This window comes from Ursus arctos, unplaced genomic scaffold (assembly GCF_023065955.2).
Source record: "Ursus arctos isolate Adak ecotype North America unplaced genomic scaffold, UrsArc2.0 scaffold_24, whole genome shotgun sequence".
NCBI classification, from domain to species: Eukaryota; Metazoa; Chordata; class Mammalia; order Carnivora; family Ursidae; genus Ursus; species Ursus arctos.
This window is the reverse complement of record NW_026622919.1, coordinates 3928475-3952584: the sequence shown is the minus strand read 5'-3', so window position 1 is coordinate 3952584 and position 24110 is coordinate 3928475. Positions and strand designations below refer to the sequence as shown.

The 24110-nt window shown below is 56.2% G+C and overlaps 2 protein-coding genes across 14 annotated transcripts in view; one reads left to right on the top strand and one right to left on the bottom strand.

Moving 5' to 3' along the window:
- Positions 1–19150, top strand: part of TNRC6C (trinucleotide repeat containing adaptor 6C) — a 152714-nt gene extending 133564 nt beyond the window's left edge. For 4 of the 5 annotated variants that reach the window (XM_026484031.4, XM_044378755.3, XM_057317669.1 and 1 more), the window contains 5 exons: positions 2260–2376; positions 4604–4798; positions 5680–5750; positions 6324–6463; positions 9812–19150. In XM_026484031.4, coding sequence (XP_026339816.3) covers positions 2260–2376; positions 4604–4798; positions 5680–5750; positions 6324–6463; positions 9812–10172 — 884 coding nt within the window. In that variant the 3' untranslated portion in view covers positions 10173–19150. The remainder of the gene's footprint in view (positions 1–2259; positions 2377–4603; positions 4799–5679; positions 5751–6323; positions 6464–9811) is intronic. The other variant, XM_044378754.3, reaches the window with a different exon arrangement.
- The window catches only part of TMC6 (transmembrane channel like 6), a 15189-nt gene continuing 7659 nt past the window's right edge, over positions 16581–24110 (bottom strand). For 3 of the 9 annotated variants that reach the window (XM_048226593.2, XM_057317677.1, XM_057317670.1), the window contains exons 11-21: positions 22909–23064; positions 22383–22534; positions 22200–22281; positions 21893–21990; positions 21089–21184; positions 20747–20822; positions 19938–20071; positions 19658–19834; positions 19488–19566; positions 17369–17433; positions 16581–16851 (exon numbers count right to left, since the gene is read on the bottom strand). In XM_048226593.2, coding sequence (XP_048082550.1) covers positions 16797–16851; positions 17369–17433; positions 19488–19566; positions 19658–19834; positions 19938–20071; positions 20747–20822; positions 21089–21184; positions 21893–21990; positions 22200–22281; positions 22383–22534; positions 22909–23064 — 1170 coding nt within the window. In that variant the 3' untranslated portion in view covers positions 16581–16796. The remainder of the gene's footprint in view (positions 16852–17368; positions 17434–19487; positions 19567–19657; positions 19835–19937; positions 20072–20746; positions 20823–21088; positions 21185–21892; positions 21991–22199; positions 22282–22382; positions 22535–22908; positions 23065–24110) is intronic. The other 6 variants (XM_057317676.1, XM_057317671.1, XM_057317675.1 and 3 more) reach the window with 5 other exon arrangements.

The following is a 24110-nucleotide window of genomic DNA, read 5'->3' as shown; positions in this document are numbered from 1 at the left end:
GCACCTTGCCGACCGCCTCGCCCCGAGCGGGAGGTGCTGCTCCGTCCGCGCCAGGAGCTGTCAGGCGGCCCCTTTGGCTGACCTTGCTCAGGGACCGAGCCACAACATTTTTTTTATAGTTTTCTTTGGGTTTTTTTTTTGTTTTGTTTTGTTTAAGTAGGCTCCACAACCAACGTGGGGCTTGAACTTATGACCCTGAGAGATTGGAGAGTCACATGCTCCCCCAACTGAGCCAGCCAGGCGCCCCAGTGTTTTTTTAATTTTTAAGTCACCTCTACACCCAACATGGGGCTTGAACCCACAACCCCGACATCAGGAGTTACACACTTCACCGCCTGAGCCAGCCAGGCGCCCCCCAGCTATCGTAGTTTTGACTAAACAGCTTGACCTAAAGTATAGAGAGAAAAAAGTTAAGAAAACGTGCCCTGGAAGGAAAACAGGGAGAATAGCTATTAACCTCTTGATCTTGGCTTACTTATTTTACATATTTTCATAATACAGTTCTCTATTCTGTCGAGTATCCACTAGACTATTTTTAATTGGCATTTTTGTTTTTCATTTACTGCCATTGACATTAAGTGCTGATTTGACATTAAAGTTGACATATTTACAGTATTTGTTTGGATGGTAAGTGTAGCTTTAATCCGTACGGAATAAACAGTAACCAGGGTGGTGAGTCATGCCGTTTCATAGCATACTGGTACCAACATTTCATCCAGAAAGGAAAATTAACTCTAATTTTACGGGACAAATTCCTCTATTAAAAGTAAAAATTTCAAAAGTAGAACACTGTTAAAATCTAAGCATTCTGGGCGCCTGGGTAGCGCAGTCGTTAAAGCGTCTGCCTTTGGCTCAGGGCGTGATCCTGGCGATCCGGGATCGAGTCCCACATCAGGCTCTTCCGCTATGAGCCTGCTTCTTCCTCTCCCACTCCCCCTGCTGTGTTCCCTCTCTCGCTGGCTGTCTCTCTGTCACATAAATAAATAAAATCTTTAAAAAAAAAAAAAAAAAAAAAAAAAAATCTAAGCATTCTGTTGTTAAATTATAAAAGAAATACCACAGAGGGTTAAATAGTCTGTAATCTTGGGGTCTTGGGTCGATGCCATTTTGTTGATAAATGAAAGAGGAGAGTTTGGGGCATAAGCTTAGGATATCAGTAGGACTGGTGTTTTTTTAGATTGTGGACCTGCAGATAACAAATCAGTGTTGACGTTCATGAGTTCTAGTACCCTCGTTCTAAGGACGTCGATCACAGTAGGGCAGCTGTAGACAGCTGTGCAGGTTGCACACTGCACAAGTCTGAGAGGCACCGCATGCCTGGTAGTCTCTGTGAAGAGTACCCCTGGGGTGGTTTGGTGCACCAGCCCCGGTGGGGCCCTCCATCTGGCTTCCATGTCTTGTGAAATTCTGTTTGTGGAAGTAAATGTGACAAGCAGACTATCACGTGCTCATGTCCCTGCCCCACCAGCTTCCACACACTGGCGGAATAACTTTCCGAATCGGAGAAGCTCTGATTCTGTCCTGCTGTAATCCAAACTGTCCACAGTGCTTCACCCTCCTCATTCCCTGGCTCCCTGCTCTCCTCAGAGAAGCCTGGGGGAGGGTCACATGGAGATGCCGGACAGCTGGGAGCCTCACACGGGCGGCCACACACCCCCAGCCTCCCTCCCAGGTGCATGAGCAGGTGTTTTCACGGGAAGGGACTGCGGTTGGGGATACAGTCCTCCAGCTCCCCGCACGGGGCTCTGCCTCATGCCCGTGTCACGAGGCAGAGGCTCGGACAGGAGCTAGTGGACACCTGAGACATTTTGAGACAGAATGAAGTGCTGGTCTTTCTGCAGTAAAATGTATAACAAAAAGCTTGGTGTTTCTTGGTTTTTAACTTTGTGGATGTTGTTTGAGGTGTGAACAAATGGAGAGTGCCCTGTACCGTGAGTTTTATCCTACATGGGAGGGAGTCCACACGATTGGTTCACACTCTGGGTGGCGTTCTTGGCATTCTGCCGCCGATCCTCTTCTCTCGCCTCCTGGAGACCCTGCCTCCCAGAGGCTGCTGCCGCCTCCGGGCCTCTGCCTCCCGGGCCCTGGGATCCAAGCGGGATGCCAGCCTGGGTCTGCCTGCCCTGGCCACGGCCCTGATCACGTCACACCTGTATGGTCAGCCTCCCTCTTGGCGGGTGGCACTGTCACACCGCCAAGCTCGGTGGCTGCCCCAGCACGCCCACTGCCCACCTCTCAGCGCCGTGTCTGCTTCTGCAGGGTCCTCCCCACCATCATCTCAGAGTGCCGCGCTGCCTTCCTCGAGTGCCTGGCCGCTCAGTGCCTCCGGCTACGGTCGCTCTTTCAGCAGCATCGCGCCCGCGCCCAGCATCGCAGGTACACACTGGCTTCTCCTGACATCTGCCCACGCACCCCGGAGTGGGGCGGGGGGGGTAGGGCATGGGGTATGACAGAGAGGGGGCCCGGGCACCTCTGCCCCCTGCCGTGTGCAGCAGGAATGGGAACATTACCTCTGCGGGGTCGTCGTGAAGGGCGTGTGGCTATAGGATGGGGAAGTTGATGGGGGAGACAAGAGAAGGTCCAGATAGTGTGGCCACTTCCCGCCCGGATTATTTCTCTGTTACCCTAGACTTTCAGAAGTTTTGGTTTTGGTTTGGTTTTTTTGTTTTTTTGTTTTTTTGTTTTTTTTCATATATTATATATATTTACTTATTTATTTATGTATGTGTTTATTTATTTGACAGAGAGAGAGACAGAGACAGCCAGGGGAGACGGAACACAAGCAGGGGGAGTGGGAGAGGAAGAAGCAGGCTCCCAGGGGAACAGGGAGCCCGATGCGGGGCTCGATCCCAGGACTCTGGGATCACACCCTGAGCCAAAGGCAGATGCGTAACGACTGAGCCACCCAGGCGCCCCGGGTTTGGTTTTTTTTTAAGATTTTATTTATTTGACAGAGAGAGCACGTGCACAAGCAGGGATAGCAGGAGAGGGAGAAGCAGGCTCCCCGCTGAGCAGGGAGTCCCATGCAGGGCTCGATCCCAGGACCCTAGGATCGTGACCTGAGCCAAGGGCAGACACCTAACCAACTGAGCCATTCAGGCGCCCCAGACTTCAAGAAGTTTTTGAAGTAAGACATTTCTTTTAGGCTTAGAGGAGAATTGTCCTAAAAACTTCAGGGGAATCTGAACCTGAAAATTCTAAAACAAGAATATAAAGAGATTCAGGCCCAGACGCTGACAAGACACGTGTCGGGTTTATAAGGAGACAGAAATCTTAGAGAAGGAGTGTTTATTGTTTACAGACTTCTGCAAATATATTTCCGTATTCCTTCAAACCTTGTCGTTCAGACCTTTTGAAACCAGTGTAAAGATGGCATTCCCTTAGTACCAGTACCTGGGCAAGAAAGCAGTTTTGAAAAAGCTCAGCACCCTTTCTTTTCCCCACTCCGTAGTCAGTTTATTGTTTTAGTTTATTTTAGTCCCAGCGCCATTAACATTGAGTTTCAGGTGTAAATATAATGACTCAACGTATAGTTTAGCATCTTACTGAAAACAGAGAAAGCTTCTGGATTATTTCATTCCTTCTAATGTTTATTCTTCCTGACATTTACAGAGGAGATGTATGTAGAACTTTAATACTTCCATGATCATTTAGCTAAAGAGAAGGTGCGGAATTAAATCATTTTCCCTGTGTCTCCAGTTTTTAAAGCATTTTTGCTTTTCCGATCAATGACACCTTTGTTAAGATTAGCGTTTGTTTGTTTGTTTGTTTGTTTGTTTGTTTGTTTGAAGTCCTGGTGGCTACGGTTGGAGGGGAGCTCCACGCAGGGTCTGTGTTAGCCTGGTCGCTGTAGTGCTATCCAGGGACCACCGCGACAGCGACCACCCAGCCGCCAGCACTTCCTGTCTTGGTCGTGGTGGGCGGGTGCGGCGGGCGTGGCAGATGCCCACATGTGTGCACATCCCAACCAAGCCCTGGGCGCAGGAGAAGCTGGGGTTCAGAGTGGTTACCAGTTTGGGTTTTTCCTCCCGAAGAGCCTTCAGACACTCTTCACCCAGCGGAGGTACTGAGATGCCCAGTGCTCAGCTCCCGCAGCTGGGCCACGCACATCCATCTCTACCGTGTGGCCCGGCACGCTTGTCTCCAAGCTGCGGGTTGTCAGGGGGCGTTGCCTTGAAAAGGGACTGATAACTAAAGAAATAGTGTAAAGGATCTACGCGTGTTAGGCTTTTGACCTCGATTAGTGTGTTCCAGTATAAGCTTGTCCCAGTAGGATATGTCGATAAGTTAGCTTTAACCTCAGACTACAAAAGTGCTGGCTATTTTCTCAGCGGCAGACTTGGTTCTGGCACAGTCAGCGAGTTCAGTATCAGAAGTCCTGGCAAGGCCTCCACTGGGCCCTGGGCACAGGCAGGTGGTCTCTGGGCAGGAGTTCAAGAGAGCACGTACCTTGTGGTTCTCATGTGGGTGCTTTACTTGGTGTTTCTTTTTTATCCCGCGGTCTGCTGGTGCCAGAGAGCACTGTGTATGCTTCCCCAAACACTGCAGTGACTTTCCTTCTTTGTCTCAAGAATGCCTGTGCTCTGTCTCCCTGACTTTCTAGGTAAACTGTCAGACATTAAATCGACGTGGTCCTCTGGCCCTGCCTCCCACACGCAAGCCTCTCTGTCTCATGAACTGTGGAAGGTGCCCAGAAACACTACTGCACCCACAAGGCCACCTCCAGGGTTAACCAATCCCAAGCCTTCCTCGACCTGGGGAGCCAGTCCCCTCGGCTGGACCAGCTCTTACTCCTCGGGTACGCATCTGCTCTCCGTGCAAATGGGGCAGGTGGGGGAGCGCGGGGGCTCGGGGCCTGCTCTGCTTGTCCCTTAGGGAATGAATATGCCTGTCATCTTGTCCTCTAGCTCCTTTGTAAGGACTGCTGTCCCCTCCCCTAGAACCCAGGAGGACCTAGGAGGGGCCAAGGGGCCCTAGACTCTTTGGGGCAATGTGTGGGCCCAGCGCTCCAGCTGCCATGGTTTTCAGCCTCCGCCCTGGGCTTCAGCATCCAGCCAGTCTGCCCTGAGGCAGGGGTCCCACTGGCACAGCACCCTTCCAGGGGCCACGCTGGGCCCTTAGAGCAGGCACTTTCAACCAGCACAAGGGGCTCGATCTCCACTTTGATACTTGCTTCTCCACAACGTTTCACTGGAGCAAAGGGCTTTCCGGGCCAGAAACCAGACCAAGCCCCCACTGTGAATCAGGGCCCGCGTCCTGGTGCCACAGCTCTGCCGGCCGCCACCGGTGCCCTCCAATGAGCTGCGGCCATGGAAGACATGTGCTGGGAGTGTAAGAAGCTGAGGCTGGAACCAGCTGCAGATAGTTTGAAAATTGTTGTGGGCCCATCATTGCAGCCCTAGGTCTGCTGCCCCAGCACGTAGCATCTTAGGGCTCTGATTCTGAGGGGCCCACGTGGAGGCAGAGGAAGAGACAGGAGCTTTTGCCGTCCTCCGGCTGTCATCCCGCCCCAGGGCGTCTGCAGGAATTGTGGGGCTGGGTTCATCAACCATAAAGATAATGTAGGTTTTCGAAGGTTGCGAAAAGCCTAGAGCGTGCAGCGGCAGTCTGTGCTGCTGCACGTGTGGGCGGGAAGCCTCCGAAGGCCGTGCTGACCGGGCTCTCCCCTGGCTCGTGCAGGTTCCGCCTGGAGCACGGACACCTCAGGACGGACAAGCAGCTGGCTCGTCCTCCGCAACCTCACGCCCCAGGTACGGGCACCCACCGTAGGGGCCACTGAGCGGGCGGGCGCAGTCCTTGACCGAGAGGGGTTCCCGCCACCCCCGATGCATGCTGGCCGCTGCGCTGGGGGCGCTTGCCAGGGGCCCAGAGACGGCGTGGGCAGCCATAGGCAGACACGCCCATATTCTTGGAGAATTGTTTACTTTTTACTCTTTTGAGGCTTTTAAACAGTTGCTTGCCTTCAATTATACCGACTCAACAGTCATTTGTCCTGTGCTCCCTTTTCCTGGGGTCAGGGGCCGCAGGGCTGCCAGGAACCACGTGCTCTGTGTGGCTGGTTGGGGAGGTCACAACCAAAATGGGTTCTTTTCTCCTGATTGAGGGAATTCACGAAATATAACTGAAACATCCAGGATTAAAGAGTACATGGTAAATGACAAGGCATAAGAGGTTAAAATCATAAAGTCACATATGCTAAGCCCTTTTAAAGACGGACCTTTTCCCAGTGGTTAGTACACCCGGGTCATATACATTTTCTTTGAAGAATGTCGTGGAAGAAGTCCCAGGAAGCTCGTTACCGCCCCCTTTGCTTCCTCAATCAGATCGACGGCTCTACCCTGCGGACGCTGTGTTTGCAGCACGGGCCCCTCGTCACATTCCACCTGAACCTGACTCAAGGCAACGCCGTGGTCCGCTACAGCTCCAAGGAGGAAGCCGCCAAGGCCCAGAAGTCCCTGCACATGTACGTCTCCTGGCTGCCGCTCGGCTGCCCCGTGGCTGCGGCCCCAGCAGCACTGGGCTCGGGGTGCTGTGCGAGTGTCCTGGGGCAGCCGTGAGAAAGCACCGCAGACGTAGACGTTGATCGCCTCGGGGTTCTGGAGGCGGCGAGTCAGACACCAAGGTGTCGGCAGAGTCCGTTCCTTCCGGGGCTCCGGTCCTTGGTCTGCACACGGCTGCCCTCCCCCTGTGTCCTCACATGGTCACCTCTCAGTCTGAGTGTGTGTCCTAACTTCCCTTCCCAGAAGGATACAAGTTGTGGTGGATTAGGTCCACTAATGATCTCGTTTTACTTTCACGACCCTTTTAAAGACCCGTGTCCAAATACAGGCACAGCTGAGGGGCTGGGGGCTGGAGCTTCCATGTGGGGATTTGGCAGGCCACGATGCACACCGTGGCAGGTGTCTCGTGACCTGTTTCTTCTGCGGAGTTGGCCGTGGCCATGCCCCCCACCAGGGACAGGCCCCCTGAGAGCGTGCACATAAGCACAGTGCCTGTGGGAAGACACTCTGTCCACCAGCTAGCACCAGCCCCGTGACCCATCTTCCAGCCACCTCCCCCGCTGCTACAGGACGCGCTCGCTAAGGCGTGCCGTGGACGTACTCAGCGACAGCACTGGAGCAGCGGGGTGGCTGGATCCCGCGGTGGTTCTCTTTTTACCTTCAGAGTGGCCGAACTGGTTTCCATTCCCACCAGCAGCGAGCAAGGGTTCCCTTCTCCACATCCTCGCCAACACTTGTCCTATTTTGTCTTTTTGATTCTACCCATTCTAACGGGTGAGGTGAGATCTCGTTGGGTTTTGATTTGTATTTCTCTGATGCTGAGTGATGCGGGGCATCTTTTCGTGTGTCTGTTGGCCATCTGCGTGTCTTCTTTGGAAAAATGTTCAGTTCCTCTGCTCATCTTTTGATCAGGTTGTTCGGGTGTTTTGTTGTTGCTGTTACTGAGTTATAGGATTCTATATATATTTTGAATATTAACCCCTTATCAAAAAATGCTTTGTGAATATTTTTCTCCATTCCATAGGTTATCTTTTCATTATACTGACAGTTTCCTTTCCTGTGCAGAAGATATTTAGTTTGATGTAGTCCTACTTACTGATTTTTTCTTTTATTGTTTTTTTTTTTTTTAAGTTTTATTTATTTAAGTAATCTCTACACACAATGCGGGATTCCAACTCAACCCCAAGATCGAGAGTCACACACTCTTCCAGCCGAACCAGACAGGCAGCCGTGTGCTTTTAGTGTCCTATCAAAAAATCATTGCCAAGACCAATGTCAAGGAGCTTTTTCCCTGTTTTCTTCCAGGAGTTTTATGGTTCCAGATCTTATGTTTAAGTCTTTAATCCATTTCGAGTTAACTTTTGTACGTGGTGGGAGACAGGCACCCACGTCGCTGTTCTGCACGTGTTTCTCCAGCTTTTCCAGCACATTTGTTTAAGAGGCTGTTCTTTCCCCCATTGAATGCTCTTGGTGCCCTTGTCAAATATTAATCAATTGTCTACATGGGGATCTATTTCTGGGCTCTTTATTCTATTCCACTGGTCTATGTGTCTGAAGTTTTTGCCAGTGCCATTCTGTTTTGAATACTATGGCTTTGTGTTATAGTTTGAAATCAGCAAGTGTGATGCCTCCAGCTTTGTTCTTTCTCAAAATCGCTAGCACTATTTGGAGGCTTTGTGGTTCCATACACATTTCTGTGAAGAATGCCACTGGAATTTTTGTAGAGATTACATGGAACCTGCAGACGGCTTTGTGTTGTCTGGGTCACCTTGCATTTGTATCTCCGTCAGTTTCTTTCATTTAAGTCTTTTAGTTTTCATTGCACAAAGTTTTCACTTGCTTGGTCCGATTTATCCCTAAGTATTTTCTTGTTTTTTTTGTTTGTTTTTTTTTTAAGATTTTATTTATTTATTTGACAGAGATAGAGACAGCCAGCGAGAGAGGGAACACAAGCAGGGGGAGTGGGAGAGGAAGAAGCAGGCTCCCAGCGGAGGAGCCTGATGTGGGGCTCGATCCCAGAACGCCAGGATCACGCCCTGAGCCGAAGGCAGACGCTTAACGACTGTGCCAGCCAGGCGCCCCTTTTCTTGTTTTTTAATGCTGTCATAAATGAGATTTTTTTTTCTTTATTTCTTTTTCAGGTATTTCATTATTAGTACATAGAAAGGCAGCTGTTTTTCATTTGTTTGTTTTATATCCTGCAACTTCACTGAACTCATTGATCACTTGCGACAGTGTTTTTGGTTAAGTCTTTAGGATTTTCTCTATATAAGCTCACGTCATCTGCAAATAGCGACCATTTTACTTCTTGCTTTCTGATGTGGATGCCTTTCATTTCTTCGTCTCACCTGATCGCTCTGGCTAAGACTTGCGGTGCTGTGTGGAATAGAGGTGGCAAGAGCAGGCATCCTTGTCGTGTTCCTGACCGTAGAGGAAACACTCTCAACCTCTCACCGTCGAGTATGATGTTAGCTCTGTGTGTGTCGTGTGCGGATGGCCTTCCTGACACAGAGGCATGTTCCTTCTGTCCCCTGGTCTTGGAGGGTGTTTGTCATGAAAGGTCGCTGTGTTTTGCCAAATGCTATTTCTGCATCCACTGAGACGAGAGGACTTGAATCTTTCACTCCATCAGCGTGATGTGTCGCACTCTGTGATTTGCAAATGGTAAACCATCCTTGCATCTCAGGGATAAATCCCACTTAATCATGAATGTACAATCCTTTTTATGTGCTGTTGAATTCAATTTGCTAAATATTTTGTTGAGAATGTTTATATCTGTGTTCATCAGGGATGTTGGTCTGTGGTTGTCTCATGTCCGGATCTGGCTTTGGTGTCAGGATAACACGGGCCTCATAAAATGAGTTCAGGAGTGTTTCCTCCTCTTCAGTGTTTTGAGAAGTTTGAGAAGGATTGGTGTTGATTCTCTTTTAAATGTTTGGTAGAATTCCTCCGTGAAACCATGTGGTCCTGGCTTTTTCTGTGCTGGGAGGTTTCCGGTCACTGATTCAGTCTCCTTCCTCGTTACTGGTTTGTGTAGATTTTCTGCTTCTTCATGATTCCGTCTTGGCAGGGTATCTGTTTCTAGGGAATTGTCCGTTCTAGGTTGTCCGGTTCGCTGGCATGGTCGTTCTCGGAGCCCCTCAGGATGCGCTGTACTTCTGTAGTAGCGGTCGCCATGTCTCCTCTTTCAGTTCTGATTTTACTTAGTTGAGTCTTCTCTGTTTTTTTCTTAGTCTAGCTGAAGCTCTGTCAAATTTTTTAGTCTTTCAAAAAAAACAGCTCTTAATTTTGTTGCCATCCTGCTCTTTTAGGTGTGTTCTGGGAAACACTACCATCTTGGCCGAGTTTGCCGGCGAAGAAGAGGTGAACCGTTTCTTAGCCCAAGGCCAAGCACTGCCGCCCACCTCCAGCTGGCAGTCCAGCACCGGCACCGGCCAGACGCGCCTGGGCGCAGCGGGCAGCTCCCACGGCCTGGTGCGGAGTGACACTGGCCACTGGAGCGCCCCGTGTCTGGCAGGCAAAGGGAGCAGTGACCTGCTGTGGGGCGGGGTCCCCCAGTACTCGAGCAGCCTGTGGGGCCCGCCCAGCAGTGACGACGGCAGGGTGATCGGAAGCCCCACCCCGCTGAACACTCTGCTTCCTGGCGACCTTCTCAGCGGGGAATCCATCTAGGACCGACAGGACCCCGTGGGCGCCACAATCATCAGCACTAGGAAGAAAAAGCTGACCCTTTCCAGTCCGGGCGGCGCTGAGCACCCCGCTTGACCTGAGCAGCCCGGCAGCCCTTTGAGTACCTCTGTCCAGTACTGAAGACAAACCCTGGCCGCAGTCCTTGCGAACTGTTCACGAGACAGTGCGGGCTGCCCTTGGTCAGTGTCACATGCTAACGACAGGATGTTCCTCATAGCTTTTTTATTTGGTGTTGTCTTACGTTTGTATGGCGTGTTGTCGTTTTGATTTTTTAAGTATAAAAGCTGCTTAGAATAGTTCTATCATGAAGGGCACTTTTCAGATTGTGGGCTGGAAAGGGTTATTTTATCAAGGGGGGCGGGAGGGAGGGAGACGAGAAAGCCTATTTAAAACGAGCCTGTGACGATTATGCACATTACCAGAGGCGGACCCCGTAATCAGGGGGAGCTGGTGTCCATCACTGGGCGCAGAGCGTGGGCTCCACGCGGCGGGCCTGGCGGCCCAGACCGGCGAGCTGCGTGGAGGCAGCGGCCTGCAGCCTGTCTCTGTTCCCACGGGTCCGCCTATGCACATTACCCTTGTTTCATTACTTTTTCATGCCATTTTTTTTATCCCAAAAAATATTTTTTAAAAGTTAAAAAAAAAAAGACATATCAAACATGCAAATACTTGAATCCAGCAGGCCAATAAGGAAATGTGAACACTTGCCGCGTCGAATTCTACACTTCCAGGCTGACATCAGTGCGCAGAAACAGGCTCTAGGAAACATTTCTGAGTTCACAGCCTATGTGCGTGTGTGTGTGCGTGTGTGTGTGTGTGTGTGGAAACAAGCGTGTGTGCGTGTGTGCGCGTGTGCGCACTTTCTGTGTTTATGCGTTCCGTGCGTGAGGGATTTAACTGTGGGTTTTCCCTTTTATTCAGTATATGCTTTTTTTTGGCGCATTGGTCAAACGTTTGTTACTATTATTAGCTTCTAACTTTGCACTGAGTGTCCCTGCCCTTCCTTTTGCTAATCCTATACATGAAAGAGAATTCATAGGACAGGGCCGGTGACAATTCACGTGTAAATGTTTACTCAAGGACTCTGTTATTGCGTCTAAAAATTACAGTGTATATCTCTGGAGAAATAATATGTATACCTACCTTTAGCGGCTTTTTATTGTGGACTAATGCAAGAAAATGATTACCAGAGTATTGCACCGTGTTTCCATGTGGAATAGAAAGTGAGCGAGAAGACAGCTGTTGCAGAACTGTGGCCATAGGTCCCCGTGGAGAGCGGACGGCTCCGCGGGGGAACGGAGACAAGCACTCGGACGTGGGTGGTGACCGCTTTCGGAGGGGCCCGTGCTCAGGGCTCCCACCTGTTTACAGACCTTTTTTTCTCCTTCAGACTTTAAAATAAAAAATTTTAAAAAGGAATTTAAAAAAAAAAAAAAAGAAAAAAAAGAGACTTCCGTGGTAAAGAAACCTATTTTCAGAATGCAGATACGCTACTTCAGAGCTCTGGGATTGAACAGTGTCGTCGCTTCCCTCCGGCCATCGTTGTGGACTGTCGATTGTCCCCCTTCGTCGAGGTGACGAGACGTTGTGGTCACTGTCTTGCACATGCGGATGCGCTCTCAGGAAAGCCAGGGTTCCCGAGGGGCAGCTCCACACCATTTCATGTATTTTGTAACCCGACTCCTAGCACTGAAGATGTTATTAAAAAACAAACAAAAAAAAATAAAGAAAAAAAAAGAAAAAAGGAAAAAACACAAAGAAGAAAAATACCTAATCTCTAATGTGTAGCAGTTACATATTTACCAAATAACGGACTCAAAAGAAATAGATGTTTGAAGAGTGCTTTATATATTAAAAATTGCTTTATGTTTTAAAAATGATCAATGTTTTGATTGTTTTGCAAGAAAGACAGACAATGGAGTAACATACCCTCAAGTATGTTTAAAAATATATGAACATTGTGCTCCCTGCCTGCTTGATCAGGAAACTTGTGCATTACATTTTTTTTAATTAGCTTTTTAATGGTTTTATCAAAACAAAACAAAAAAAGAACAAAAAACTAAAAAAAGAAGGTCCTGCAAAATTGCAGATCGACAAAAGCTGGTTTTACAGAGGACCATGAACTATGCACAAACTGGGTCAAGGCTTGTTTTCTCAAGTTGTCGTGTATTTAGCTAAACAAACCTTCCTCAGAGTAAGAGCATCTCATTGCCATTACGTGCGTTCCATATATTTGATGTATATACGCTCACGTATGTATATCAAATATGCGTGCGTGCGTGCGCGCGCACCAGACGGCTTTCCGTGCTGCCGCTTAGCATCGAGTTGTAGAAAACTGATATTTTAAAATTGGGGATGGAAGTAAAGACTCTGTTTGTTTTTGTTTTTTGTTGATTTTTTTTGACCTTTTCTTTTGAATTAAAGATGTCTGTAACTCTGAGATTAAAAAACAAGTTTGTGGCTTTTAACGTTTTTCCTCATAGAATGTGGTCGTTGAAGAACACGCACCGGAAGTTGCTTTCAGAAGTACAGCGCTTTGTTGAATCTTAATAAATTGCAATTTTTTTCTTGGCTGTTCAAATAAATGTGTTTTTTATTTTTCACAGATGGATATATCGATTTTCACTCTGTATGTACTGGGGGAGAGAGCTGTCCTGCTGTCTGTAACAAGTTCCCTGACTCACGATCTCCTTAGAGTCTGTGTTAGGTCCTTCGATGAGCTCTGAATATCTGTCGCTTGGCTTACAATTTTATCATGTGTTCTGTGGCTTTGCAGCTCGCGCTGAAAGCTTACCGCTGACCATCGAGAAGCGCGGGAGAGCGCGGGAGCTCCCCACCTCCGCTGCCACGTCCGAGACGTGGCCGGGGCCCGTGGGCCGAGTGTCACGCCCAAGGACCGTGGCTCCGTCATCCATGACCCAGTTTGGGTCTCAGAAATAACTTGGACCAAAGAGAATCATGAAGGTCTTCTGTGTTTCCTGGACATTTTATTCATTTATTCTTGTCAAGTATCCTCAAATAACCCATGAAAGGTGCTTTCACAAAGCATTTCGCACAAGCAGAGCAGAACTCAGGGCACTGCAGAAAGCAGTGGCTTTCTCAGTGTGGCATCTCGGGTGGCAGCTGGAAAGCAGACTGCAGTGGCTCTCAGGCTACTCCAAACACCGTGACTTCAGATGAGCTCGGCGAGCGTCAGTGCTTCTGATCACCAGGATTGTAAAGACGGTCTCTGGGAGACAAGCCACGTCCTCTGGGACCCCTTGCTCAGAGACCGCCAGAACCAGTGTCTCTGTCTCCACTCTCCCGCATCTTATCAAGAGGGTAGGACCAGGGTGCTGGGGCAAGGTGGCAAACTCCTGGCTCTGCCCAGCCTCTTTGGAAAGTCACAAAGGACAGCGCGGAAAGGGTCACAGTCGGGAGAAGCGAAAAGCAAGGAGGAAAGGGAGTCAACAGTGGGCAAAGCACCGGGCGTTCCGCCCAGCAGGTGCCTGTGTGTGCAGTTACTGCGAGAGAGCGCCTGCTCCCCGGGAGGACAAGGGCAGGGCCTCGAGAACATCCGAAGGCCGCGCCAGGCTTCCTGCGGGGGGTGGCGCAGCCCTGGGCCCAGGAGGCCGGATTCCATTTTGACACCCTGGGGAAAGCGGGGGACCGGTGGGTGACACAAGGTAAACCGAGATCTGGCGTGACCGCTCGGTAGCCAAGGAGGCTCGGTGTCTAGAATCAAGGAAACAATACGTACGGAGCCGCACTTCTTACGAAATTGTTCTGATGACCCCGTGGGAGAGTGGCAAAGACGACAAGGGTGCGCAGCGGGTTGTAGCAGGCGAGGCAGAGAGAGGGCAGTCTGAACAGCGCGGAGGCCAGAAGAGGCGGCGGGGCGAAGACGAGAGCTGAGCGCCTGAACACCTGCTCGCTGGCGGGAGCGGAAATGGAGACCGGCATTTCAAGAAGCTTCTTCCCAGGGACGGCGCGGTCGGGATGGAGCGAGGAAAACCTACACCGGAATCCCGATGGCGTCATGACTCCGCCAGCCCCGCGCATCGTGCCACGGCGGGAGCACGGGTGACGGGTCCCCTTGTGTGAGATGCGGCCTGACAGGCCGGCTGTGAAGGACAGAAGCGCGCTTGCAGACGCGCCCGAGGCGGGCAGTCGTGCCTTGGGCTTCGGAGACGTGGGTCAGATGCTGCAGCGGGTGGAGTGCTGGTCCTCAGCCCCTCTGTGCATTAGAATTACCTGGAAATTTTTAAAAATCCCAGTGCCAGGACACCTCCCAAACCAAGGCAAGTGGAATCCCCGGGGGTGGCCCCTGCTGGGTTCCACGGAGTGGCCGGGCCGAGGCGCAGGGCGCGGAGTAGCTGTCACTGGCCGCAAGGAGCCGCGTCCGCTCCCGGGCACTGCAGGAGCCGTAGGAGTTCGCTTGGCCTCGTTCGGCAGTTACAGCTCACTTTCTCTTTCCTTTTTGTTAAAAGATTTATTTCAGAGACAGAGTGTGTGCAACAGGGGGAGAGGATGAGGGAGAGAGAAGCAGACGCCAAGCGTGGAGCCAGATGGGGGGCTCCGTCTCACAGCCCCTGAGATCATGACCTGAGCTGAAAACGGGCATCGGACGCTCGACCGACCACGCCACCCAGGCGCCCCTCTTTCTCTTTTTAAAGCAAAACTTCTAGGCCTAGCATGGTGCTCAGCACGGTAGAGGAGCTGGGCTGGCCAAGGTCACAGGACCCGCCCAAGGCCATCCGCTAACAAGTCAGAATCCGGGCCCGCTCCCCACGCTCCGTCGCAGGAGGAACACGGCGCGATGCGCTTGCCGAGAGCTCGAGGCCACACGGGTGTCGGGAACAGCAGACAGGAGGCAGACGGGCTCCGGGAGAGCCGGCTCACGCGGTGGCAGGGCGGGCGAGGCTGCACCCCGGGCAGAATTTCTTCAGAAAACCTAGGTTTTGCTATTAAGGTCTTTCAACTGATTGGATGAGGCCCACACAGGTCACTGGGGATAATCGAGTCCGCGGCCGTGCGTACTCCACACGCACCGAACGCCTCGACAGCAGCACCTGCGTTCGTGCTCGAGTGAGTGATGGAACGTGCAGAGGGCAAGCCTTTCACTCGTCATAGGCAGCTTGTCCCGACTCACAGGGGCTGCAAGGCAGGGGACACGGATGGCAGGGCCATCCAACCCGGAAGTGCCCCCCTCCAACCAACAGCGCATCTGTGACCATTCAGAGGGAGGCGCAGGAAGGGCACAGGGGCCCAGAGAGCCCTTGGCCAGCCTCACACCTTCCGGACTTCCTACCCGGCTTCACCCCGTGGTGCTCGTGCCCCGAGACGCAGCCAAGAGCAGCCGCCCGGGGTTAGCACGAGCTCTTTGCAGAGATCTCTAAAGCACCCTGCCGGGGACTGGCCATGACCAGCCCGGGAATCCTGAGCTGTCGGGGCCACCAAGGGCACCATCCCCCACCTACAGAAGTCTTGGTGATGCCCGGTGAGCCTCCAGGGCCTCATCAGGACATGGCACCCGCCCCTGCCTGTCTGCCAAAGAGGACTACCCCCGTGAGACCGTCTCGGAAAGGGGACAGTTTGGGTGAGCATGGGCCCAGCCAGGGGCATGGCCAGTGCTGGGCGGTATGTCCACTGTGGGTTTGCCCTGACCCTCCCCACGGCCTCGCCCAGGCCCGAGCTTTGCTCTTCTGGATCCCTCTGTAGGGTGAGGAGCAGTGGGGCCCATGACTGCTCTCTTATCCTGCTTCCCCACCTGGGGCCACTGGCCCAGCTCCTGCAGACGTGGCACGCTGGGGCTGTGACAGCCGAACCCCGCCTTCCCATACTCTCAGGTTCACAGCATCCCACAGGATCCTCAAAAAGCCTGGCAGGATCTGGGGTCTCCCCACCACCAGCCACAGGCAGCCAGACCCCCTGCTGCCCCAGGCCTGGGTGCGGGCCGCCCCTCTCCCCAGCAGGCCCTTCTCCCCATGGCTCATTAGAAACTGCGTGGCCGTCCACATCCCCTGGCCTCATAACCACTGAGCATCACCACTGTGGCCTCATCGCCCTGGATACTGTCCGCCCGGCACACCTGCACAGGGGCGAGTCCCCTGGGCACAGGCTGGTCAGGGGCAACCGTCAAGCTGTGGCGTGGCCCACCCTGCCATCTGGGGCTCAGCCAGCAGAGGGCACCCTGTGCTTACCGCCAGACAGCACCCCCAACCCCGCCTCGGGGGCAGTGAAGGGCGGACAGCCGAAGAGAAGCATTCAGCCAGAAAGAGAAACTACCAGGGTGAGGGGCCCACACCCTCCGCCTACGGGTTGTCCACAGGGCGAGGGCTACATGGCACAGCGGTGCGTGGGCACGCTCGGCAGGCCCGGCTACAAGCACAGAATCCCAGGAGAAGCTCATTTTGCAAAACATGTTTTATCAGAATAAATAGAGTCCCAAGCAGGACACGGTCCACTGGGTGCGCCCCACCCCCACTCACCCACCCTCCAGTTCCAGCCTTGATGGGCTGCAGAGTCCCGGGTCGGCGTCCATGCCCACGGGGCTGTGGAAACAGGGTGACGTGGGCACAGGCCGCACCTGTGAGCAGACGCAGAGCTGCCAGGCCTGTCGCTGTCCTACCAGGCGTCCGGATCGTCCTCGAGCCTCTCTGCTTCCTGGGTTCTACCAACCCTACCAGAAGAGGGCGTCAGCGAGGGGCCCCTGGGACCTTGGGGCACCAGGGAGGCTGAGGAGTAGTCGCTGAAGCCGGGCCCCCCTCAGGAGCTGCCGTCAGGCCTCCCGAGGGTGAAGAAGCCTCTGGACAGCCTCAAAGGAGCTGGACAGACCTCCCACGTGTCCACAGGTCGGCCAGGGGTTGTCAGATGGCTCAGTCCCAGGGATGAGCCCCGGCGTCTCAGGCTGCACACCTGGCAGTGCGTGCACCCAGTGGGGACTGAGGGGCCGGCTCCTGGGCACCCCAACTTAGAAAGAAAAGGGCCATAGCACCCAGCTCGACCTGCCCCTGCACACACTTCTTTCTTCTCTAGTTTCCTTTTCTTGCCAGACTTCACCACGCCTGAACAGGAGAGCTGGGAAGGAGGGCAGCTGGGAAGGCCGGTCCCCCTTCCCTCCTCACCTCAGCTCCGCACAATGCCCCCTCCCCTCCACACTCACACACCGAGTGCCTGACCCCTCCAAGGCCCCTCACCTCCTCTCCTTCCTCTCGTAGATGGAGTGAAGCTTGTTGATCAAGAAGATTTTGTCTTCCCCCTCCTAGAAAGGCCAGAACACAAAGGGTGAGGGGACGGAAGTTGTCCATCCGTCTGTCCAGAACAGACTATTCCATGTGACAAGCACAAAATGTTTAAAGGGAGAAAGAGACAGCAAACAAGGACAGAAAAACCAAAAGCCAGGCGATGGGTATATATATATAAATAGATAGATCTAAGCTTCCTAGTGGCCAAGGTGAAAAAGGAAATGTGATTGGGGCACAGTGAGGGCCACAGAGCCAGCCTGACTTAATTTAAAACTGGCCCCGCCACTTACTGACTCTGTGTTGGGCAAGTTACCTCCTGTCTGACCTCAGAGTCACCATCTGTAAACGGGAGATAAGGGCGTCTGCAGCACGGGCCTTGTGTGAGCTTCTGTTGTTGTTCTAATTACCACCAACTTGGCGGCCTAAGACAGCACAAACTTCTCTTTCCGTTCTGGAGGTCAGAAGTCCAAAACGGCTCTCACCAGGCCTCGGATCAAGGTGCCGGCCAAACTGGGTCCTTCCGTAGACTCTTGGGGAGAACCCTTCCCTCCTTTTTCCAGCTTCTGGAATCTGCCCACAGCCCTTGGCTCAAGGCTCCTTCTGTCCAAGTTGGTGGGTACAGAGGGCCGTGCCCTTGAGTAAGCCCCCCCCCCGCCCAGCCGGGAAAAGCCTCCCCAGGGGCTGGCTGAGCTCAGACCCGCAGCCCCAAAGCCTCCCAGCTGGGGCCGGGCTCGGCCTCGGGTGGACAGGGTCTGCAGCAAGGGCCCGCCCGCAGAACGGTCTTTCCGGCCCCAGAGAACCGGCGGGTGGAGCGGGGATTCTGCTCCGGGCGCCGCCGTGCATCCAGCACCCTGGGCCCCCGAGGCGCCCAGAGGCCTGACGCACTACACAGCAGGGCGGCAGCCGGTTGGCAAAGACCTGCTTCCAGCAGCCGTGGCCAGGTGACCACCTCCACCAAAATGCCTGGCCTTACGCCCTGCTCCCTGTGGTGCGCCAAGACACCCCATGTGTATAAGGGCAGGAGATGGGGGGCTCCTATTGTGTTAACAAGTGGGAGCTGTCCCTAAGGGACCCACTTGCGTCAATGAGCGAGCAGCAGGGGCCCACGCCTACCGACCCTAGCCCTGTCCTGCCCTGGCTGACACCCTGCACCTGACCCCGGGGTCCGTCTAGGGCAGCATTGCAGGCGGCCACCAGCAGGAGCCCGGAGGAGGCACAGCCCTCGGCCCCATAGGAACGCCGGGCCACAGGCACAGCTGGCCCCAGAGCAGCTCAAGCAGCCAATAGACAGTGAAAATGTCCGGAAGGGGAATGGCTGTGGGGAGAGCGACCGCAAGGCCCGGGGCGAGGTCAGAGCCCACCCGTCTCCGTGGAGCCCGGCCATCGCTGGCAGGTCCAGCTGAGCAGACCCCAGCAGGACGCGTTCCCCAGCTGGGAAAATGCCAGCCCCAGTGCTCCAGTCTGTAGCGACTTGCTTTTAACGGGACGGGGGGCGGGGGGGCAGCAGCCGAGCAGGGAAAGGGCTGTCCTCGGGGCAGGAGGGACCGTCCACAGGGCAGGGCTGGGCCGCCTCTCGGGGTGGACGTGAGCAGCTCAAGGCCAGCGGATCCCCAGGGGCCGACGCCGCAGTGGGGGTCCCAGGAGGGAGCTGCACCCTGGGCGTCTGGGCCCACCTGGCCCCTCACACTTTTAGGAGAAACTGCAGTGTGCTTAATAAAAATGATGGAAATCTGGGCCCGCTTTTAACCTTACTCCACTGGTTTGGAAAACGAGGGCAATGAACAGGGTCCACGTCCCGACCGACGTGGGTCCCCCAGAAGTCCAAAAGTGATTTCCAGTACCTCAAAGATCCTCACACAGACCACAGCCCCGCAGGGCCGCATGCCCTAAAAGGCCACCCTCCCCGTCCAAGCCAGCATCCCACCGGCTGGAGCCCTGTGCCCGAGGGGTCCCTGGGGCAGCCCGCTGCCGCACGCCCCATGTCTGCGTAGGACAGACCACACCCGGGACCGGGCGTCGCTTGTTGGGCAAACGGCCTCTGGGCGGCGGGGCTGGGGTGCGGGGCACTCACGTTGCTGATCTGCTCCTTGAGGAGACAGATGACCCGGCGCTGGCCCTTCACCACCTGGATGTTGAGGTAGATTACCGCCCTGCGGGATTCGGAGCCGGCGGTCGGGAGGCGCCCCGCCAGGAGCCCGGGGAGGCACGGGCTGGGGCCCCCACCCGCCTGCCCGCACTCACAGCAGCAGGGCCGACACCAGGTAGACGGGGAAGGTATTCTCCACCAGGTACCGGTGCACCCAGGGCACCCAGGACACCCGGGGGCCCGCCTTCTCCAAACGGCGCACCCACACCTTGCCGGCCTCGTACATGGTGTCCAGGGTGCGGAAGGGGCCGCAGACGCTCGAGGGCTTCACCCTGGGGGAAGAGGGCGAGGGCAACCCCGCGTCACCCCACGCCGCAGCCCCACGTCCAGGGGGGACGCCACCCCCCCCACCCCTGAGGCCGAGCGCCCACTCACTGCCACACCGCGTAGCAGAGGAAGACGGCAGCTCCCAGGAAGGAGGGGAAACAGAGCAGCGAGATGAAGACGGTGCTCATGTGGGAAGCCAGCCAGGGTCTGCGGGGCGCCCGGCAGTTGGCCATCAGGCTGGTCTGGGGATAAAGGCTGAGATCCGCCACTGCCTGCCACCCCAGCTTCCCTTTCCCAGGCCTGGGGAGGCCTCCAACGGGGGGGGGGGGGTGCTTCCGGGAGGGGCCATGAGCAAGACCCCAGGACAGGACGGGCTCCCCACCGCCAGGGAGCGGCCACACTCAGAACGTGAGCCTGCGGGCTCCCTAGCTGGTTTATGGAGGGGAGACCGAGGCACACGAGGGGTGCTCGTCCACCGTCCCTCGTATACGGAAGACCCCGTGGGACAGCCAGCTCCGAAGGCTGACGGTCTCTGCTGGGCCAGGCGCTGTGCCCAGACCTTTACGATATGAATGTCCTCTCCGGCAGGCCCCAGCGGACCCCGCCGCATGGACGAGAAAACGGCCTGATTCTCGACCACCAAGCGCACCCCAACCCAAGGACAGAGGAGGGGGTCCCTTCCCTCGGTCCAGGAGGGGCCTGGGCCCCGAGCAACTGCCAGCTGCCCGGCCCTCCGTCGGCACATTCGAGCACCCAGCAGTGACCTCGGACCCCAGCCGGATGCTGCCTGGGCTCCGAAAGGCGGGGATGCCGGGGGAGGGCAGTCAGCCGTTCCCCGGGGCTGGGGAGGGGCCCGCCCCCGCTGCACACTCTCCCGAGGCCCGGCCGCCCTCCCGGGGCCCAGTGGGCACCCCTACCTTCTTGACGTAGAAGACGAGCAGCAGCTTCATGATCTGGACGGCAGGGAGGAGGGGGGCGAAGAGGACCCCCAGCCTGGGGAGGCAGGAAGGGCTGGGGGCTGCAGTCCAGAGGCTGGGGTCATGACCCCTGGGCTGCATCCCAGAGCGACAAGGGCCGGGCTCAGGGTCACAACGAGATGCCCCACCCCAAGGCCAGGCTGCGTCCCCCAAGAGGTGAGGGGTCAGGGCCCACGTCACCGCAGAACCCCCGAGGCGGGGCCCGGCTGCAGGCCTAAGGGGGAAAGGGGCTCAGCCTGCCCTGGGGGGCCAGGCGACGGCAGGCAAGCAGAAGACGCTCACCAGGTCAGGGTCTGCCCATAAATCAGCTCCAGAACGTTCCCGGCAATGTCGAACTCCGGCTTCTCCCTCCTCTTAAGCTTCTTCTCAGAGATGAGCCTGGGGCAGAGGAGCCCCCGAGGGTCACTTGGGAAGGCCAATCCCAGAGACCGGTCCTCAGCAGGCAGCCACTCGGCCGGTGACCCTCCCCTCAGGGGCCTGGCTGAGGTCAGGGGACACAGCAGGCTGAGGTCCTCCACCTGGGGCGCTCCAGGCTACAGCTGACTTCCTCTCAGTCTTTTGCCTTTTTTTTTAAAGTAATCTCTACGGCGACGTGGGGCTCGAACTCAGGACCCTGAGATCAAGCGTTGCACGCACCACCCACTGAGCCAGGCGCCCCCTCTTGGTCTTTTTTCTACGCGCAGGTATAAACGTGCACAACACGCATCAGACGTTCTACCGACCGTTCAACATCCCATTTTAAGATTATTATTAAACTCATACGTTCCCGGAAAAAAACCACAAGTAAAAGAAAATAAAAGCAGCAGGAAGACCAGCTCCCAGCAGCATTCTGAAAACGCCCCCCACTTCCTTCCCTCCCCTCTTCCCCCAACAAGACAGAGATCAGACTCCGTTCTGAAAACCCTTCCTCCTCCACCTGAACGTCCCGTCTCGTGTTCCGCTCGGTCGACCATCCTCCACGGACGCCCCGAGCTGGGAGTGAGGTCCCCCCTCCCCGCGGCTCAAGAACCTCCCCGGCAGTCCCTGCCTGCCTCGCAGGTGAGGATGCCCTGAGCCCTCCTGAGGGTGGGGAGCCCGGGGTCTCACCTCCACAGCAGCTCCCCGAACAGCGTGTCCAGCAGCACGAAGATGAAATCCAGCACCATGAGCCGATAGAGCTCCTGGCCCACAAAGTTCTCCCAGCACTGAAACACACCGGGCCTCAGCCCCCGGTGCCTGGTACCCCCGCCACCCTGCCCACCCAGTGGCCCACCCTGCAGCCCACCCACCGGCCCACCCAGAGGCCCTCCCGATGCCGAAGACCAGGCCGGACGAGCCACAGGGCAGGCCGGGGGAGGGCCCTCCGGCCCGGTGGCCTCCCGCCTCCCCAGGTGCCACCCAGGGCCACCCTCACCTGGTCCTTCAGGGTGCCCACCCTGCGGCCCAGCCAGTGGTAGCACAGAATGCCCAAGATGGCCATCTTGAGGATGAGGTTCCTTGGGGAGGACAGGGAGGCGGGGAGTGCTGGGGGGCAGCCCGGGGCACAGAGGTCCCACCCCAGGTGGCCTCCACTCCACCGCCCCGCCTGGCCACACACCTGCAGATGGCCACATACACCTCCAGCACCGGGGAGTCGTGCCGCTCCAGGGCGGCCAAGCCGCGGTACAGGTAGGGGGCCCCCAGGTTGAGGAGGCAGACCACCACAGGCAGGGCCAGCAGCGCCCCCTCCTGCTCAGCGGACGTGGGGCTCTGCGGGGGGAGGGGCGGCCATCATGGCAGGTGCCGCTGTTGGCTGGGGGCCGCCGGGAGGGGCCCCCAGGTGCAAGGAGGGGGCCAAACTGCCTCACAGCACCTCTCTCCCCAAGATACACCCACCCCGGCCTCTGGTTCAAACCACACAGGAAGGGGGTGGGGACACAGGTGCAAGAAAGAGAAACAGAAAAGGCTGGGGGAGCGAGGGACAGGCGCAGGCAGAGAGGAGAGAGCGCAGCCCGCCCAGAGAGATACGGCTGGGGGAGGGAGGTGGGAGGTGGGGGGGGGGATGGACGGGTGCGGGGCCCAGTCACCGGGGACCGTCCGAATTCGGCAGGGGTCTGACCCTGTGGCCCACTGTCAACCCGCACCTTGATCATGAGCTCAGAGAAGGCATAGACGGCCACAGTGCAGCCCAGCGTGGTCCCCACACACAGCAGCCACACGAACCCCAACACCGCCACCTGCCGCAGCCGCCCACACGCGCTCCGGGAGCCCTGCCGTAGCTGCCAGTCCGCCAGCAGCTCCTGTGGGCAGCAGCGAGCCCGTCACGGACCCCACGCAGACCCGCGGGGTGGACACCTGGCGGACCGTGGAGGGACCAAGGGGTCGCCTCCCTCCCACCACCAATGCCACCACCTGCCCCGCCCCGCTGCTCCGGGGCCCTGTCTCCAGGCACAAAGAGAACACGGGCCAGGGTCTCAAGGCTGCACCCCGCCCTCCAACCCCGCCAGCCCCCAGTCAGTCACCCTGCTCCCACCTTGGGTTCATGCTGTATCCTGAGGCCTGCCCCAACCTCCCAGCTGCCTCCCTCCTCCCTCCCTCCCCAGCCCTGCCTCCTGAGCCTCCCTCCCTGTCGTGGAGGTGGGGATCCCCACCCCCAGCTGACCAAGAGCCCAGAGGCCCCAAGGACACCGGGCCAGCCACGGGAGCTCCCTGAGGGCACTGAAGGCCCGTCAGCCAGGTCCAAGCTGGGGGCTCCCCAGAAAGGCAGAGAATGTCCCACAAGGCTCAGGCTGGCCACCGGCCTTGGGAAAGGGACCTGAACCTCTGAGATGGTTTGCTCACGGGCAGCACTGGCAGCTAACAGCCCTTGCCCTGGCCTACCGTCGAGCCAGGGTGCGTGCCGGCGGGAGCCCCGGGGCCTCTGCCCACAGGTACTCCCGGCCGAGGGCCCCGAGAACAGCCTAAGCGTCTTGCACTGGAGTGTCGGCCCACGGGTCCCCCAGCCCGGGGGTAAGGGTGGACTGACATGCTGAGCCCGCCGGGAGGGAGGACAGGCCAACAGCAAGGACACCCTGAGCACGGACGCACACCGAAACGTGCCGTGAGCGGCGTGTTCTAACGGGGCTCCTGCGCGTTCCAGGGCCCCAGACACTAGTCCGGGCCAGCGCGCGCGAGGCAGCCCCAAATGAGAGGCTCATACGGGAGAAAACTCCAGGGCGATTCCCAGTGCTAACTCGTGTCCCCGGAACCGGGGCGAACAGGCCAAGACCCCACCCCCGTGCCCCGTGCACAGCTCTGGCCGCATGGGCCTAAGTGGACGCGGGCCGGGTCTGTGGGAGCCCCAGGG